This window comes from Mauremys reevesii, linkage group 3, assembly GCF_016161935.1.
Source record: "Mauremys reevesii isolate NIE-2019 linkage group 3, ASM1616193v1, whole genome shotgun sequence".
NCBI lineage: Eukaryota > Metazoa > Chordata > Testudines > Geoemydidae > Mauremys > Mauremys reevesii.
In genome coordinates this window covers 205040368-205058821 of record NC_052625.1, presented here as the reverse complement: position 1 = coordinate 205058821, position 18454 = coordinate 205040368, and the positions used below count along the sequence as shown (strand labels likewise).

At 63.6% G+C, this 18454-nt stretch overlaps 1 protein-coding gene across 3 annotated transcripts in view; it reads left to right on the top strand.

The window, feature by feature from the left end:
• Window positions 1–1111: 1111 nt before the first annotated feature.
• The window catches only part of GAREM2 (GRB2 associated regulator of MAPK1 subtype 2), a 40695-nt gene continuing 23352 nt past the window's right edge, over window positions 1112–18454 (top strand). The window contains exons 1-3 of one of the 3 annotated variants that reach the window (XM_039528570.1): window positions 11543–11651; window positions 12457–12882; window positions 16793–16933. In XM_039528570.1, the coding sequence (XP_039384504.1) occupies window positions 12714–12882; window positions 16793–16933 (310 nt within the window). In that variant the 5' untranslated portion in view covers window positions 11543–11651; window positions 12457–12713. Of the gene's footprint in view, window positions 1236–11533; window positions 11652–12456; window positions 12883–16792; window positions 16934–18454 lie in introns of those variants that run through there. The other 2 variants (XM_039528571.1, XM_039528572.1) reach the window with 2 other exon arrangements.

The window sequence follows — 18454 nt, the reverse complement described above, 5'->3', positions numbered from 1 at the left end:
GACTAGGGAAGTGTTATTTACTCCTTCTCATAACACAAGAACTAGGGGTCACTAAATGAAATTAATAGGCAGCTAGTTTACAACAAACAAAAGGAAGCATTTCTTCACACAATGCACAGTCAACCTGTGGAACTCCTCGCCAGGGAATGTTGTGAAGCCCAAAAGTATATCGGGGTTTAAAAAACAGAGAAGTTCACCGCGGACAGGTCCAATTATGGCTATTAGCCAAGCTGGTCTGGGCGCCAGGAGTGAGCTCCAGAAGGGGCCGGGGCCCACCCTGACACTGCGGGGATGAGGGATAGAGAGAGCAGCAGAGGGGGGGGGGGGGGGGGGCGGGGCACCTGCCCTGCTGTGGGCCCTCGTCTGGTGTTTGCTGGCAGGCAGAGCAGCTCCACCAGATCCTGGGTGGGGGGGGGGGGCCCTGGGTGCCCCTGAGCCCCCTTTCCCCTTCTCCCTCTCTAGTCCTCCAGGTCCCCCCCGTTTTGGAGCTTCAGGCAGGGCTGACGGCAGGGGGCGGGGCTGGGGGCGGGGCCCGGGGGCCGTGGGGGGCCTTGGGCGGGGCTGGGGGCGGGGCCCGGGGGCTGTGGGGGCCTGGGCTGGGGCGGGGCTGTGGGGCAGGGCTGGGGCGGGCTGGGGCAGGGCTGGGGCAGGGCCCGGGGCTGTGGGGGCCTCAGGCGGGGCTGGGGCAGGGCCGGGGCTGGGGGCAGGGGCAGGGGCGGGGCTGGGGCGGGGCCCGGGGGCTGGGGGCAGGGGCTGGGGCGGGGCCTGGGGCTGGGGGCCTCAGGCGGAGCTGGGGCAGGGCCCAGGGGCTGGGGGCCACGGGCAGGGGCAGGGCTGGGGCGGAGGCTGGGGCGGGGCCCGGGGGCTGTGGGGGCCTCGGGCGGGGCTGGGGCGGGGCCCGGGTGCTTGGGGGCTGGGGCGGGCCGCTCCCGCTCGGGTTACAGCCGGAGCCCGGACCCCGCGCGGCGAGGGCGGGAGCCGCGGCCCCGGAGCCCCCCCGCCGCCCTGGTGCTGATGCTGCCGCTGCCGCCGGCGCTGCTCGGGGAGGCGGAGATGCCGCCGGCCGCCCCCCGGGGCCCCCGCGCCTGAGCCCGGCCAGGGGCGATGCGGCTGCCGGCGAGAGATGGAGAAACTGGCCGCCGGGCTCGCCCAGATCAGCTGGAGCTCGGGGGCGCTGCCCCTGGATGTGATCGTCAGCAAGTGCCGCCTGCCCACGCTGGTGCGCCTGGGGCCAGGTGAGGGGCGGGCCGGGGCAGGATCCGGGCCAGGGGTGTCCAGGTGAGGGCGGGCCGGGGCAGGATCGGGTCCAGGTGGGGGCGGGCCGGGTCCGGGTGAGGTGGCGGGCCGGGGCAGGATCCGGGCCAGGATCGGGTCCAGGTGGCGGAGGGGCCGGGGCCGGGGCAGGATCGGGTCCAGGTGTGGGGCGGGCCGGGGGCAGAATCGGGTACAGGTGGGGGGCGGGCCGGGGCAGGATCGGGCCAGGGGGGGGCCGGGAGAGGGGCACGATCGGGTCTAGGTGGGGGCGGGCCGGGGGCAGGATCGGGTCCAGGTGGGGGCGGGCCGGGGCTGGATCGGGTCCGGGTGAGGGGCGGGCCGGGGGCAGGATCGGGTCCAGGTGGGGGCCGGGTGAGGGGCAGGATCGGGTCCAGGTGGGGGGCGGGTCGGGGGCAGGATCGGGTCCAGGTGGGGGCCGGGTGAGGGGCAGGATCGGGTCCAGGTGGGGGGCGGGCCGGGGGCAGGATCGGGTCCGGGTGAGGGGCAAAGTTTCTCGGAGATGTCACTGGTGAAACTTACACAGAAGAAGAACTCCCCCCACCCCTCCCATCTGCCCCCGCCCCGGTGGATGGGAAGGGCCGCGGGGGGCTGCCCGGCCGGGAGCAGCGGGCTGGGCAGCAGCAGCCGCCCGTGTGCTGCCCTGAATGCTAATGGCAGCGGCTGGTCCTGCCCGTGTGAACGGGGCCGGGGCTCTGCCCGGGGAAAGCAGCCGCAGCAGCGGCGAAAGACTCGTCCCGGAGCGCAGACCCCTCGCCCCCAACTTCCCGGGACCCCAGAGCGTGGCCAGCGCCAGTCCTGCCTGCAGGGCTCCCTCGGAGCTGGGAGCAGAGGCTGCTCTCCCGGGGGGGACTCTGGAAACTCCCCTTGTCTGGGCGGAGGGGAGTCCCCCCCCCCCCAGCTGTGCAGGATCTACAGTATCATCCCTGCTATTATGTACCTGCATTGCCATAGCCACTGGGAGCCCTGGTCATGCACAGGCCAGGGGCTGGCGGGTCCCATGTTCCCCTGCAACACAGCAACTTCCAGCCCAAACCCACCCGGTGGCTGCAGCTTTGGGGGCTGTGTGAGTTTCCAGGGTGGCTGCGGGGCTCTGGCATGGGTGTGTGTCCCCATCCGTGTGTGCCCCTGTGCGTTGTGCATGCGAGTCCCTGTGCAGAACTAGCCCTGGGACGGTGCAGCTTCAAGAAACGCAGCGAAGACACTGTGCTTCGTGGGCTTCATGCAAGGCGGCGGCGCTGACAGCAACGGGCAGGAGTTTTCCCAGCCCCCTTCCTTGCCAGCCTGGGGGCGTGTGTGTGTAGCGGGGCGGGGGAGCGGAGGAGCAGAGCGGGCTGTGGGGCTGTTGGGTTTCTCCTCCGTAGAGCACTTGGCTGCCAGGTTTTCTTTTCTCTTGTGACTGACTTGCCTCTAAAGACAGCTCCGGATAATGGCTTGTGCCGCTCTTGTCTGAGCTCCTCGGAGAGCCAAGCGTGGGCAGGGGGCGGGCACGGACGCCAGTTGGTAATAAACAATCCCCCCAGTCTATGGGGCCGAGGAGGGGCGGCCAGCCGACTCCGAGGGGCCGGAGGCAGGAGATGGAGAAGGGGATTTCAGGCCGGAGCCCAGGAACCATCTCCTATGGGACGGCGCCGATGCGCTGGAGAACAGACTCACAGGAGCAATGCGACCGGCTTGAGCGGGACGGGGAGGGACTGGATGGTCCAGGGGGCTTTTCCAGCTCCTAACTTCGCAGGGTTCGCGCCCGGCTCCCACTCCCAGGGGACGTCGTTGGGCTGGAGCAATGGAAGATGGGGACAGGTGAATCCAGCATGTCCCTGCTGAGCTTTAAGGCTTGTCTGGTCTCTGGACCAGGTCCCACCCTCACTGGTTCTAGTTTCACGGCTACACGTGTTTTCATCAGAGAGCTCAAGTCTGCGTGAGATTTTTCTAAGTTACAGTGCAAGTCCCTGGGCTGGGATGTTCCTCACTAGGCCCAGTGGCTGCCTGGGATCCCAGCTGTGCTGCTGAGCTCTGGGGAATTGTTCTGCCCGGTGCCACGGGAGTTGAGGCAGCCGTCTCGCCCCTGCTTGCCCTCTTCTCTGGGCCACTCAAGAGCATCCAGTCCCCGGAGGCCTGCAAGAACCATGGCTGCACTCAGGCAGCTTCCCCTCAGCGAGCCGGGAGGACGGTGCCCAGCTCTCTCGCTGATGAGTTAGACCCCAATTACCAGAGCTGTGTGATTGGCTGGAATTTTCTTAACTGCCAAATTCAAACTCAGCTGCCCAAACTCCTGGATTCTTACGTGCGACGTGCTCCTCTGACAGTGACACGGTACCGGCGCCGGGGGGCCGCACGCTTCGTGTCAGACGCGCTCGGGTTACAAATCAGAAGCTGCGGGTGTTTCTTCCTGGCGCCAGGCCTGCAAAGCCCACCTGGAATCTGAGACGAGAGCAGGGCTCTTTCCTCCCCGTCTGTAAGCGCCTGTAAGAAAGGTTCTGCAAGGAGAGTTGTAGAGTCCTAGACATGTGGGGCTGGAAGGGGCCTCGCGAGGTCGTCTAGTCCAGCCCCCTGCGCTGAGGCAGAACCAAGTGAACCTGGACCATCCCTGACAGGTGTCTGTCCAACCTGTTCTTACACAGCTCCAGTGACGGGGATCCAACAGCCTCCCTGGGAAGCGGATGCCAAAGCTTGGCTAACCGGCTACTCCCAAAGTGTTTTCTGCTATCTAATGAAAATCTCCCTTGCTGTAGATTAAGCCCATTTCTTCTTGTCCTACCTTCAGTGGACATGGAGAGCAACTGATCCCCTTAATGTAGCTGAAGACGTAGCAGGTTCTTCCTTTCTCAACACTACACAGGCCCCGGGTTTAACCTTTCCGCAGAGGGCAGGTTTTCTAGACCTTTTATCAGTTTTGTTTCTCTCCTCTGGACTCTCCAAGTTGTCCACATCTTTCCTCAAGTGAGGCGCCCAGAACTGGACTCACCACTCCAGCTGAGGCCTCCCCAGTGGTGAGCGGAGCAGGACAAATGACCTCCTGTGTCTTACATACACCACTCCTGTATTACACCCCCGAGCGAGATTAGCCGCCTTTCAGCTCCATCCCCTTGCTGGCTCATACTCAGTTTGTGATCCACCATAACCCCCAGCCCTGTTCAGCGCTGTTACTGCCTAGCCAGCTGGTCCCCAGTTTGTTTGGATTTTTCCTTCCTAAGTGTAGTACTTTGCACGTGTCTTTATTGAATTTCATCAGGGTGATTTCAGATCACTCCTCCAGTTCGTCGAGGTCATTTCAGATTCTGGACCTGTCCTCCAAAGTGCTTGCAGCACCTCCAAACTTGGTGTCATCTGCAAATTTGATAGGGAAATCTCTCCGCTTCATTATCCAAGTCATTAATGAAAATATTGACTAGTACTGGGCTCAGGGCTGACCCCTGCGGAACCCCACTAGATACTATCTCCCAGCTGGACAGTGAACCAATTGCCCAGGGGCCCAGATGATTTAAAAGGGCCCAGGGGCCCCTGGCCGCGACTGCCAGCAGTGCAGGGGGGTTCAGACAGGCTTCCTGTCCGCCCTCACTCCGCGCTGCTCCCGGAAGCGGCTGACACATCCTGCGGCCCCTGGGGAGGGGGTCTGCATGCGCTGCCCCTGCCCTGAGCACCGACCCCGAAGTTCCCATTGGCTGGGAACTGCAGCCAATGGGAGCTGTGGGGGTGGTGCCTGTGAGCAGTGGCACGCGGAGACCCCTGGGCTCCCCGCCTAGGAGCCGCTGCCAGAGGGGTGAGCCGGTCACTTTCGGGAGCCGCCTGAAGTAAGTGCTGACCCCTTGACCCCCTTCTGCACCCCAACCCCCTGCCCCAGCCTAGAGCCTAATCCCAAACTCCCTCCCAGAGCCCACACCCCACACCCCCTCCCACACCCAAACTCCCTCCCAGAGCCCACACCCCACACCCCCTCCCACACCCAAACTCCCTCCCAGAGCCCGCACCCCTCCCACACCCAAACTCCCTCCCAGAGCCCACGCCCCAAACCCCCTCCCACACCCAAACTCCCACCCACAGCCCACCCCCCGCACTCGCTCCCACTCCCAAACTCCCTCCCAGAGCCCTCGCCCCGCACCCCCTCCCACACCCAAACTCCCTCCCAGAGCCCACGCCCCAAACCCCCTCCCACACCCAAACTCCCTCCCAGAGCCCACGTCCCAAACCCCCTCCCACACCCAAACTTCCTCCCAGAGCCCACCCCTCGCACCCCCTCCCACAACCAAACTCCCTCCCAGAGCCCGCGCCCCAAGCCCCCTCCCACAAACAAACTCCCTCCCAGAGCCCTCGCCCCACACCCCCTCCCACACCCAAACTCCCTCCCAGAGTCCTCACCCCGCACCCCCTCCCACACACAAACTCCCTCCCAGAGCCCACCCCCCAAACTCCCTCCCAGAGCCCATGCCCCGCACCCTCTCCCACACCCAAACTCCTCCCAGAGCCCACCCCCAAACCCCTCCCACACCCAAACTCCCTCCCAGAGCCCTCACCCCGCACCCCTCCCACACCCAAACTCCCTCCCAGATCCCGTACCCCAAACCCCCTCCCACACCCAAACTCCCTCCCAGAGCCCACACCCCACACCCCCTCTCACACACAAATTCCATCCCAGAGCCTGCACCCCAAACCCCTCCACACCCAAACTCCTCCCAGAGCCCACCCCGCACTCCCGTCCCACACCCAAACTCCTCCCAGAGCCCACCCCGCACCCCGTCCACACCCAAACTCCCTCCCAGAGCCCACACCCCCTCCCACACCCCAACTCCCTCCCAGAGCCCGCAGCCCTCACCCCCGCCCACACCCAAACTCCCTCCCAGAGCCTGCACCCCAAACCCCCTCCCACACCCAAACTCCCTCCCCGAGCCCTCATCCCTCACCCCCTCCCACACCCAAACTCCCTCCCAGGCCCGCACCCCAAACCCCCTCCCACACCCAAACTCCCTCCCAGAGCCCACGCCCTGCACCCCGTCCCACACCCAAACTCCCTCCCAGAGCCCACACCCCCAACCCCCTCCCACACCCAAACTCCCTCCCAGAGCCCTCATCCCTCACCCCCTCCCACACCCAAACTCCCTCCCAGAGCCTGCACCCCAAACCCCTCCCACACCCCAACTCCTCCCAGAGCCCATGCCCCGCACCCTCTCCCACACCCAAACTCCTCCCAGAGCCCACCCCCAAACCCCTCCCACACCCAAACTCCCTCCCAGAGCCCTCACCCCGCACCCCTCCACACCCAAACTCCCTCCCAGAGCCCGTACCCCAAACCCCTCCCACACCCAAACTCCCTCCCAGAGCCCTCGCCCCGCACCCCTCCCACACCCAAACTCCCTCCCAGAGCCCACACCCCAAACCCCCTCCCACACCCAAACTCCCTCCCAGAGCCCTCATCCCACACCCCCTCCCACACCCAAACTCCCTCCCAGAGCCCGCACCCCTCACCCCCTCCCACACCCAAACTCCCTCCCAGAGCCTGCACCCCAAACCCCCTCCCACACCCAAACTCCCTCCCAGAGCCCTCATCCCTCACCCCTCCACACCCAAACTCCCTCCCAGGCCCGCACCCCAAACCCCTCCCACACCCAAACTCCTCCCAGAGCCCACGCCTGCACCCCGTCCACACCCAAACTCCTCCCAGAGCCCACACCCCAAACCCCTCCACACCCAAACTCCTCCCAGAGCCCTCATCCTCACCCCTCCCACACCCAAACTCCCTCCCAGAGCCCACGCCCTGCACCCCGTCCCACACCCAAACTCCCTCCCAGAGCCTGCACCCCAAACCCCCTCCCACACCCAAACTCCCTCCCAGAGCCCATGCCCCGCACCCTCTCCCACACCCAAACTCCCTCCCAGAGCCATCACCCCAAACCCCCTCCCACACCCAAACTCCCTCCCAGAGCCCTCACCCCGCACCCCCTCCCACACCCAAACTCCCTCCCAGAGCCCCTACTCCCAAACCCCTCCCACACCCAAACTCCCTCCCAGAGCCCTCGCCCGCACCCCTCCCACACCCAAACTCCCTCCCAGAGCCCACCCCCAAACCCCTCCCATACCCAAACTCCCTCCCAGAGCCCTCACCCCGCACCCCCACCCACACCCAAACTCCCTCCCAGAGCCCGGACCCCAACCCCCCTCCCACACCCAAACTCCCTCCCAGAGCCCTCGCCCCGCACCCCCTCCCACACCCAAACTCCCTCCCAGAGCCCGCACCTGTCCCACACCCAAACTCCCTCCCAGACCCCACCCCCCTCACCCCCTCACACACCCAAACTCCCGCCCAGAGCCCACCCCACAAACACCCACCCACACCCAAACTCCCTCGCAGAGCCCACGCCCCAAACCCCCTCCCACACCCAAACTCCCTCCCAGAGCCTGCACCCCTCACCCCCTCCCACACCCAAACTCCCTCCCAGAGCCTGCACCCCTCACCCCCTCCCACACCCAAACTCCCTCCCAGAGCCTGCACCTCTTACCCTCTCCTGCACTCCAACCCCCTGCCCCAGCCTGGTGAAAGTGAGTGAGGGTGGGGGAGAGCAAGTGACGGAGGGAGGGGGGATGGACTGAGCAGGGGCGGAGCCTCGGAGAAGGGGCAGGATGGGTGCGTGGTCTCGGAGAAGGGGCAGGATGGGGGCGTGGTCTCAGGGAAGGGGCAGAGTGGGGGCGTGGTCTCAGGGAAGGAGTGGGGCAGTAAGCGGGACCAGGGTCTTTGGGGTTGCATGATTAGACAGTTGGTAACCCCACCGAGCGGGCGTGTGGAAGCCCTGGCCATGCCGGAAGAGCGCACCCAGCAGCACAGCCGGCACTCGCTGGGCGCAGGCCAGCACAGGCCCAGCACTGCCCAAATGTCAGGCGGACGGTGTCTGCGCGAGTGTGGCTTGTGTGGGGGGGCCCATTGACTGCTCTGCCCTGGGGCCTGGAACTGCTGTCAGCAGGCCTGGAGCCAGTGATAACGACTCTTCGAGTCCAGTCAACCAGTTGTGCACCCACCTTATAGTAATATCAACTAGCCCCGTTTCCCTAGTTTGCTTATGAGAGTGTCACGTGGGAAGTGAAAAGCCTCACTAAACTCCAGCTCTATCACATCTCCTGCTTCCCCCCGGCCACTAGGCCAGTAACCCTGTCAAAGGAGGAAATTAGGTTGGTTTGGCATGATTTGTACTTGGCAAATCCATGTTCCTTATCACCCAGTTACCCTCTAGGCGCTTACATACGGATTGTTCAAAATTTGTTCCAGTAGCTTTCCAGGTATTGAAGTCAGGCTGCCTGGTCTGTAATTCCCCAGGTTCTCTTTTAAAACAGGTCCCTGTGTTTGCCCTTCTCCGGTTCTCTGGGACCTCACCCGTCCTCCGGGAGTTCTCAGAGATAATTGCTGACGGTTCCGAGATTCCTTCAGCTACTTTCTTTAGTACCCTGGGATGAATTTCATCAGGCCCTGCCGGCTTGAGTCCATCTAATGTATCTCCATATCCTTTAACCTGAGCTTTCTCTAGTTTAGTTTCCTTCCTTCCCCTTGTCATTAATATTAATTGTGTTGAGTATCTGGTCACCATTAACCTTTGAGTGAAGACTAAAGGCATTAAACACCTCGGCCTTCTTGATGTCATCAGTTATTAGCCGTTCCTCTCCCAACCTGAGCCCCGGCCTACAATGAAAATGTAGATGGACCCTGCTCCATTGCTTGGGGGTATGTCCTCAGGGACCTGCTCTGCCCCCAGTGACCCCTACTCCTTCACACGCCGGGGAACAGGCTAGCCTGCCTCTTGAAGGCCCAGGAGCTCTGGGGCTTGCCAGCTCTGTTTGCTCAGTCCCACCTGGGCCATAATTAGCTCTCTCCAAGCAGGAGAGGTGGAAGTGCCCTAGAAGTGTGTGTGGGGGGGGCCCACAGGTACCTGAACTGTGCCCGTCCCCATGCCATGCTGTGCTGCACTGTGCCCCCAAGGCCCTGCCCCCACCCCACCCCTTTCCCCAAGGCCCCGTCCCACCTCTTCCCACCAAGCCTCTCCCTACTCGCTCCTCTCCTCCCCTCCCTCCCATCACTCGCCCTTATGGTCGGTAAAACGTGGGAGAGTAAAGCCTCCCCCGTTCCAGCACTCCTGTCTCCCAGCCTAAGGGGGCTGGTGGCAGATTGAAAATTGGGTCCTCCCAGACAGGCTGTGGACCCGCCCTGGCTCCGCTGCTGTGGCACCGTTGGGCGGCCGTTTCCGACAGTGCCGGGAGGGTGTTTCCGTCCCTGTAAGTAATCCAGCAGCTAAGAGGTGGTAGCTTGACTGGCAGATGTGTTCATCCACTGGCCAAGCCCCATCTACCCTGGGGGCGGAGCCGGCATAGCGGGGTGGGGTTTTCATACCCCGAGCATCGCAGCCACATCGATCTAAACCGGAAGTGTGGCCCAGGCCTCGGCGAGGGGGAGACCCTGCACAGGGCTGGCCGACGGCGGCACGCCCAGGAATCAGCCTCGAGTCAGCGCTCTGCCCCCGAGTGCAGAGTTAAAGGGTGCCCGGGAGGCGGGCTGAAGAGGAGCCCAACCTGGAAAGGGTTAAATGTTAGTTATTGACTTGGCTGGGCGGGGCTGAGGCCTGGCACAGACTCCACCCTGTGTGGGGAAGGCTGGGGCGGGGAGGAAATCGAGGCGGGGGCATGCAGCACCACGCATGGCCAGCAGAGGGCTCCACAGGGCAGCCCTCTCCCCTTCGCGCTCGGCTCCCTGGCAGCCGGGCTGTCTCTGGAGGATTCACACAGGCGTAGCTGACTAGGACTCACTCCAGATCCTGTCCCGCAGTCAGGCACTGCGGGGCAAGACTTTTCTGGATCCTGCAAGGTGCAGAGCAGCCTTTGGGGGCACTCAGCACCAGGAAGGACTGGGCCCAAAGGGCCTGCTCCGTAGGTCATTGGAAAGCCCCCCATTGAGGCCAGTCACCTTTCAATCAGGCCCTACGGGGGGGAAGGTAGCTGGGTTTTCCAGGGTTCTTGTCCCCAGCACCATTAAACTTTAGCTGTAAACCCCGCTGGGCGTCATAAATAACTGGTGCGCGTGTGAGTATGTTGCCCTCTAGTGGCTGCAGCCCAGAGACAGGATAAAAGCTGTACCACTGCTAGCGCTCTAGTGCAAGGGACGTGTGCGCTTTGCGGTAGAAGGATTGGGCTGTGTCCCTCGCCCAAGTAGGCTGCGCTGCCTTCCAAGCTGTCTGGCAGCTGCTTGACAGGAATTCCTGTGGGTCCCGGGTGCTCAGGGATGAGCTAATTATGGAGGCTTTGCCTATGTCACAAACTGTCATGTTACCAGTTTATTGATGGATCGATTTCCACTTCCTCTTGGGCTGCTGCGGTCCAGCTTCTCGGAGCAGCACCGGGGAGGGGAGGTGGCCTGGAGTGTCCCGGCTCCGGAACGGCTTCGCACCCAGTAACAGAGATGGGAGTGGGAGCGATACCCTTAGATGTACTGAGGAGGCAGCTTTGGGGGATTGGCCTTAACATCTATGACGATCTATAAGGCGATCCTGGGAAGGGAGAAGTGCTGCTCGGTGTCCTGGGTGAGCCAGTGTGCACAGGAAGAACAGGAGGACTTGTGGCACCTCAGAGACCAACAAATTGATTAGAGCATAACAAATGTGTTAGTCTCTAAGGTGCCACAAGGACTCCTGTTGTTTTTGCGGATACAGACTAACACGGCTGCTACTCTGAGAAGTGTGCACAGAGTAACTCATCCTACTACCCCCGCCCCTTTCCCCACCCGTGTAGCACCCGAAGTCTCCCCCTCGCTCCTGGGGGCCTACACCCTCCAAATACTTGCAGGCTCTAGCAGGCCACTGGGGTCTCTTGCCCCAATTAGCCATTCTCCCTCCCCAGGAGTCAGCCCCTCCCGCCCCAGCTCTTTTCTGTAGCTCTTCCTGGTCTCCCTGAGCGTCTCGGGAGCTTTCTGCTTGCAAGACGCCCAGCCCGTGAGCCTCGAAGTCCCTGTCCACCCCCGGCTGCGTGTCCTTGAGCAGGCCGGGCTGGGTGAGCCCTGGCACACACCGCACACAGCCCGCGAGAGCACACAGTTTCCGTGTGCGTTCTCTCTCCGGGCTGCAGCAGCGACACAAAGGGACTGTCTTTGCGGCCCCGGCCCGCTTGCCAGCAGCTGCCAGAAGGGGCCGGTTGGATTTCAAGTCCTTGGAACTTTGCAGCTTTTCCCTAGTAACTGTTGCTGAGATTCGTAGAACAACATTCGGGGAGGGCTCCCTGCCTGCCACCCGCCCGCCCCTGGCACAGGCTGCTTGGAGAGCCGCAGCCCTGGCATCCCAGATGCTGTTCCCGCCAGGCGCTTTGGGAGGCCAGGGACCAGAGAGACAAAGGCTCAGCGCAGAGCAGAGGATGGGAAGGTGGGGAGAAAAGGGGGATGGGTGGAGAACCAGCTCCCGGGAGCTCTGGGTGAACCGTGGTTTTTTTCCCAAATGAGGTTTTAAAGGAGGCCGGGTGGGCTCAGCAGACTGGGGCTGGGGGAGGAAAGCTTTAGGCTGTGGTTTGGGTGGAAATAGACCATGAAACTGGCCCAGCCGAGTGCGGTGACACAAGGAAACGACCAGCGCCCGTGCGGGGAAAAGGAGACGTGGTTTCCAACGGGTCTCCCAGCCACAATCGTCTCTGCTGTGTTATTAGCCACCCAGGGAAAGATGGATTCCTGACCCTGAGCACGTCCCAGCCACTCCCCAGAAAGCACAACGCAGGCGTCGGGGCAGTTGGTATATTGGGAGCAGGAAGACAGCAGGCTGGACGGACACAGACGCTTGAGAAGCCATGGTCCTTAGGGAGAGGACGTCTAGTCAGGTCCCATCTAGTCCATCTGCCCCAGGGTCGGGGGGAGGGGATCTTTTGCTTATTGTTAAGGTGCCCTCTCATTCCAGCAGTGTCAGGATGGTCCCAACATCCCTGGTGGGGGAAGGCGTGGGCTGTGTTTTCCCGGGGGGGGGGGGCAGGCTAATTCCCAGATGTCTTTGTTAGTAACTGGTTCTCTTCCAGTCAGGGTTACCTGGGCTGCTGCAGACGTGCAGTTATTAGAGTCCGCACTCAGGACACCAGAGACCTGCGTCAAGTCCCTCCTCTGGCACAGGCTTCCTGTAGGACCTTGGTCACCTCACTTACTCTCCCCGGGCTTTCATTCAGTAACGGCACTGCTCTGCCTTACAGGGTGGGAGATAAATATGTTAAAGATTGGGAGGTGTTGAGAGGACGGGGCCCAGCTAAGTACCTTGGAGAGGATGGAGAGAAAACTGAGGTGAGCTTTGGGCCCGGTGAACGAGAGCAGCATTATCTGCACCGACGCCGAGCTGCGCAGCAGAGCCTGGAAGTGAAGCTGCACTTTTCAAGGTGTGCCGCTGACGTCGCTGGCTCCGCCTCACACGTGCTCTGTGTGTGTGTTCGTGCATGCACACGAAGCCGCAGGGATGCATTTTCTCAGGCCTGTTAGATTTCTAACCCCCTTTCCCAGCCCCTGCTTTGGGCTCTTCCACCCAACTGGGCTTGAGATCTGGGTCTTGTCAGCCCTGGGGTTGGACAAACTGGACTCTGCAGAAGATGACGGCAGTGCAAGTGAGAGCACGTTCTCCTCTCGGAGTAAGTACAGACCCAGTGCCCCAGTGCGGCGCTAGGGGGCGCTGTGCTGCAGGGAGCAGTTCGGGGGGTCAGTAGGGGGCGCTCTCCCCTCGGTGTCAGTGCTGAGCCCAATGCCCCAGTGCGGTGCTAGGGGGCTCCATAGGGGGGCGCTCTCCCCAGTACCCCAGCATGGCACAAGGGGGTGCTGTGCTGCTGCAGCTGCTCTCCTAACCAAACCAAACCCGTGGCTCTGAGCCGTGCCACAGGCCGTGGAGTGGGAGTCGGCGGCTCTGCCCCCCAGCCGCACCGCGGGCCACGGAGTGGGAGTTGGCAGCTCTGCCCCCCCCCGGCCGCACCGCGGGCCACGGAGTGGGAGTTGGCGGCTCTGCCCCCCCCGGCCGCACCGTGGGCCACGGAGTGGGAGTCGGCGGCTCTGCCCCCCGGCCGCACCGCGGGCCACGGAGTGGGAGTTGGCAGATCTGCCCCCCCCGGCCGCACCGTGGGCCACGGAGTGGGAGTCGGCGGCTCTGCCCCCCGGCTGCAGCTCTGCTTTCCCAGCGGTGCTGGCTCCTAGAAGTGCTCGGTGGCGGGATTTAGTATCAATAAAGTTGTCGCTCCAGCTGGGCTTTGCGGCTGCTGCTTTGGCTATTTAATCTGAACAAAGAGGCGTTGCCGGGGCAACTTGCCACTCTTGGCAGCGGAGACCTGCTCATCCGCTGGGATTGGCGGGGGGAATATTCCCCGAAATGGCCTCGTCTAAGGGGCAGCTCCAGGCAGATCTGGGGGAGGGGAGGACTTGCTCTCCTGGCTCCGGCATCCGCTAATGGCCCCAGTTCCCCCGTGCTCGATGGAGCGCGCGGACGTACAGAGATGCCCGCCCTGGTCCCCGTGTGCAACGCACGGCCCGCGGGGCTCATGCTGCAGCCGCAGTCAGGAGTTACGGGGGACTGAGTGGGACGTTCTTAGCAAAAATGGCTTTTTGGCTGGGTGTTTGAAACCACGTCTGTTGCCACTTTTCACTGCTGGGGAATCATATTTCTCCCACACCTTAGGACCAGCCCTGGGGTGTTCACAGTCCCGCCTGCCCCCCGTTCTGGCATTGGGCTTCTCCTGGCAGCTGATGGGACGATTCCTTTGAAATCACCATTTCACGCCCAACGTTCCAGTTTGAAGAGCCGTGTAAAGGGAACGCCCCCCCCCCCCCAGGCAGCTGGCGACCCAGGCGGCTGCTCGCTTTGCAGTCACCAGGCTGCTCATGCTGCTGTCCATGTGGAAGGGTTTGCAGGCTCTGGCCAGGCTGGTGAAAGTGACAAACTGTAAATAAAAGTGACAGTTTTCATAAAAGAGCCTGTGACCAAACAGCAGGTTAGCTCAAATGACAGCAGGAACGCCACCGAGCTCCTGGAAGGCCCAGGACAGAGAATAGTGATCATTTCCGGCTCTTAGCTAGTGCCTTTCCACGGTAGAGCTCACAGCGCTTCACCAAGGAGGGCAGGAGCATTCTCCCCATTTTACAGATGGGGAAACTGAGGCACAGTGAGGAGAAATTGAGGCACGGGGGTGGGGGGGTGGAGAGGAGAGAAACATCTTGCCCAGGGTCACCCAGCAGACCAGCTGCAGAGCTGGGGCTAGAACCCAGGTCTCTTGAGTCACCTGATCAGGAACAATTGACGCCTGCTGTGCACATGTTCCACGAGAGAAATGAAAGGATCCACCTGGCCAGCAAAAGGGTGTTGCCTGGCTAATATGGTGGCAAGTAGCCCAGCAAACCTGCTGTTCACACTGCAAGCTGGCTAGACTCTGTCACAAGCCTCCCCTGTGTCCCCAGCTCTCACCAGTCAGGTGTCCATCATCCACAGCCTTTCCCTCAGGCCTGCCCTAGCGTGGGACAGTGATCCCTGCGCTCCATGGCCAAGATCCACTTTGCTGAGGTGCCACATCGCCCGGGGTGGCAGGGTGCACCCGGGGACGAGAGCCACCACGGCTCTGGAAGCAGTTCCTGTCCCCAGGAAGGCCCCCAAACCTGGGGGGAACTGATCTTCCATGCTCCCTCCCTCATCCTACAAGGTCTTGTCCACACACACAATTGCATCGGTTACACCGGAGCACACCCAGTGTGGACGTGTTTATGATCTACTGCTATGGGCTTAGATAACACGTTTGCATAGAGGCTGATTACTGGTTCGTTCCAGCTGTTTGCTGACTATGAATTCAGCCTCAAACCCTGCCCCTGAGGACGGTATCACTGGCCTCCTTTGACAGCTCATAGAGCCAGAGTCCAGCCCCCGGCGCTGAGGCAGGCCCAAGGGACCTTAGATCAGCCCTGACAGGGGTTTGTCCAGCCTGTTCTATAAACCACCATTGATGGGGATTCCCCAACCTCCCTTGGGAGCTGGTCCCCACAGCGTAACTCCTCATAGAGTGAGACGTTTCCCCGCATCTCTCACCCGTCTCCCTGCCTGCAGATTAAGCTCCTTTCGTCTTGTGCTACTTTCTGGGGCCCAAACGGTCTCCACCCTGGTGAGAACAGCCCCTCACAGATCGGACGGCTGGTCTCAGGTCCCCCCTCAGCCTTCTGTTCTCAAGACTAAACAGCCCCAGGGCTTTCAACCTTCCTCATAGGTCAGAAAACTAAAAACACAATGAAATCCAAGGGGAAACTGAGGCTCAGAGTGGGGCGGCTACATGCCCCAGGCCACCCAGCGCGTCAGACCTCGGTTGGATCCAGGAGGCCTGGCTCTGAGTCCTTTGCTTGGGCTGCTACGTGCCACTGTGGTCCTGGGGGAGGGGATCAGTCTGGCCCGGGGTGCTCAGGGCTGGCTGCGTAGGAGGCGCAGGGTGCTGGAGCAGGTGGGGGGAGGGGAGCAGGCTGGCCCGGGGTGCTCAGGGCTGGCTGCGTGGGAGGCGCAGGGTGCTGGAGCAGGTGGGGGGAGGGGATCAGTCTGACCAGGGTGCTCAGGGCTTGGCTGCGTGGGAGGCGCAGGGTGCTGGGGCAGGTGGGGTGGTGTTGGGGGAGGGGCAGTCTGGCCCGGGGTGCTCAGGGCTGGCTGCGTAGGAGGCACAGGGTGCTGGGGCAGGTGGGCTGGTGTTGGGGAGGATCAGGCTGGCCCGGGGGGCTCAGGGCTGGCTGCGTGGGAGGCGCAGGGTGCTGGGGCAGGTGGGGGGAGGGGATCAGGCTGGCTCGGGGTGCTCAGGGCTGGCTGCATAGGAGGCGCAGGGTGCTGGGGCAGATGGGGAGGATCAGGCTGGCTCGGGTGCTCAGGGCTGGCTGCTTGGGAGGCGCAGGGTGCTGGAGCAGGTGGGGAGGATCAGTCTGACCGGGGTGCTCAGGGCTGGCTGCGTGGGAGGCGCAGGGTGCTGGGGCAGATGGGGGAGGGGATCAGTCTGACCGGGGTGCTCAGGGCTGGCTGCGTAGGAGGCGCAGGGTGCTGGGGCAGATGGGGGAGGGGATCAGGCTGGCCCGGGGTGCTCAGGGCTGGCTGCTTCGGCGGCACAGGGTGCGGGGGCAGATGGGGAGGATCAGTCTGACCGGGGTGCTCAGGGCTGGCTGCGTAGGCGGCACAGGGTGCTGGGGCAGGTGGGGAGGGGATCAGGCTGGCCCGGGGTGCTCAGGGCTGGCTGCGTAGGAGGCACAGGGTGCTGGGGCAGGTGGGGGGAGGGGATCAGGCTGGCTCGGGGTGCTCAGGGCTGGCTGCGTAGGAGGCGCAGGGTGCTGGGGCAGGTGGGGTGGTGTTGGGGGAGGGGGCAGTCTGGCCCGGGGTGCTCAGGGCTGGCTGCGTGGGAGGCGCAGGGTGCTGGGGCAGGGGGGGGGAGGGGATCAGGCTGGCTCGGGGTGCTCAGGGCTGGCTCTGTAGGAGGTGCAGAGAGGTGCAGGGGGGAGGGGATCAGGCCGGCCCCCCCGTGCTCAGGGCTCTCCCTGTCCCCGCTGCAGGAGAGTACGTGGAGGGGGTGAGTGACCAGGACGTGCTCCTCATTCACTCCTGCCGCCAGTGGACCACGGTGACGGCCCACAGCCTGGAGGAGGGGCACTACGTCATCGGGCCCAAGATCGACATCCCACTGCAGTACCCAGGTACCGGGGCCATCGGGGGGAGGGACTGGGGCCGCTCACCCAGGCAGTGCCTGAGCTCCGCTTCTGTGGGGCGAAGGAGCCTGCGGCTTCCCAGAGGCGCGCTGGGGTGGTGCCCAGCCACTGGTGGGGGGGAGGGGAGGAGGTGGCACTGGGCATCTGGCTGTTGGGGGTGGTGGCATTTCTGGGGGTCAGGAGCGTGGCACCATCTCTAGGAGTTCAGCAGGAGCACGGCTGTGTTGCCGGGAGCTAGGGAGGGATGTGGTGGTGGTGCCAGGGGCTCCGGGAGATGGCAGTGGCTCTGGGGATTCAGGGACGTGGCGGTGCGAGGGGCTCTGGGACGTGGCGGTGGCTCCGGGGGCTCAGGGTCATGGTGGTGGCTCCGGGGACTCAGGGACGTGGTGGTGGCTCCGGGGGCTCAGGGACATGGTGGTGGCTCCGGGGACTCAGGGACGTGGCAGCGTGAGGGGCTCTGGGACGTGGTGGTGGCTCCGGGGACTCAGGGACATGGTGGTGGCTCCGGGGACTCAGGGATGTGGTGGCGTGAGGGGCTCTGGGACGTGGCGGTGGCTCCGGGGGCTCAGGGATGTGGCGGTGGCTTCAGGGGCTCAGGGACGTGGCGGCGCCTCTGGAGACTCAGGGATGTGGTGGCATGAGGGGCTCCGGGATGTGGTGGTGGCTCCAGGGACTCAGGGATGTGGTGGCGTGAGGGGCTCAGGGATGTAGCAGTAGCTCTGGGGGCTCAGGGACGTGGCAGTGTGAGGGGCTCCGGGACGTGGCGGCGCCTCTGGAGACTCAGGGACGTGGCGGCACGAGGGGCTCCGGGATGTGGTGGTGGCTCCAGGGGCTCAGGGACGTGGTGGTGTGAGGGGCTCCGGGATGTGGTGGTGGCTCCGGGGGCTCAGGGATGTGGTGGTGGCTCCAGGGGCTCAGGGACGTGGCAGCATGAGGGGCTCCGGGATGTGGTGGTGGGTCCGGGGGCTCTGGGACGTGGCGGCGTGAGGGGCTCCGGGATGTGGTGGTGGCTCCAGGGGCTCACGGATGTGGCGGTGGCTCCGGGGCTCAAGGACATAGTGGCGTGAGGGGCTCCGGGATGGGATCTGATGGCATCTCGTTCTCAGCACTGCTGGAGGATGACCCCAGCTGTGTTTGCCCTGGGATCCCTTTAACATCCCATTGCCTGGCCCAGCGGGTCACAGCCAGGCCTGAGGGAACCATTGGGGTTGGGGGGTGAGACTGCCATGACCTGACCTCGTCCGGGTGCCCGCCTGGCCGCTGCCGGTAGCGGGACGTGTGTCTGGCTCAGGGTGACTGGTGCCGCTGGTGGAGATTTCCCTGTTAGCTCAGAGGGGCGTTCACTGAGGTTCGGGTTTATTAGTGTCTGTGCCCGGGGTCCTTCCTGTGGCCCCGGCCCGGCCCGGCTTCCAGTCTCCTGGGCGCTATTTTCCTCTGCATGGGAACAGCCACATTTCTCTGCCCTCGTCTCTCCCGCCTTGTGGGGCGCAGCTGGGAACGCTCATGCTG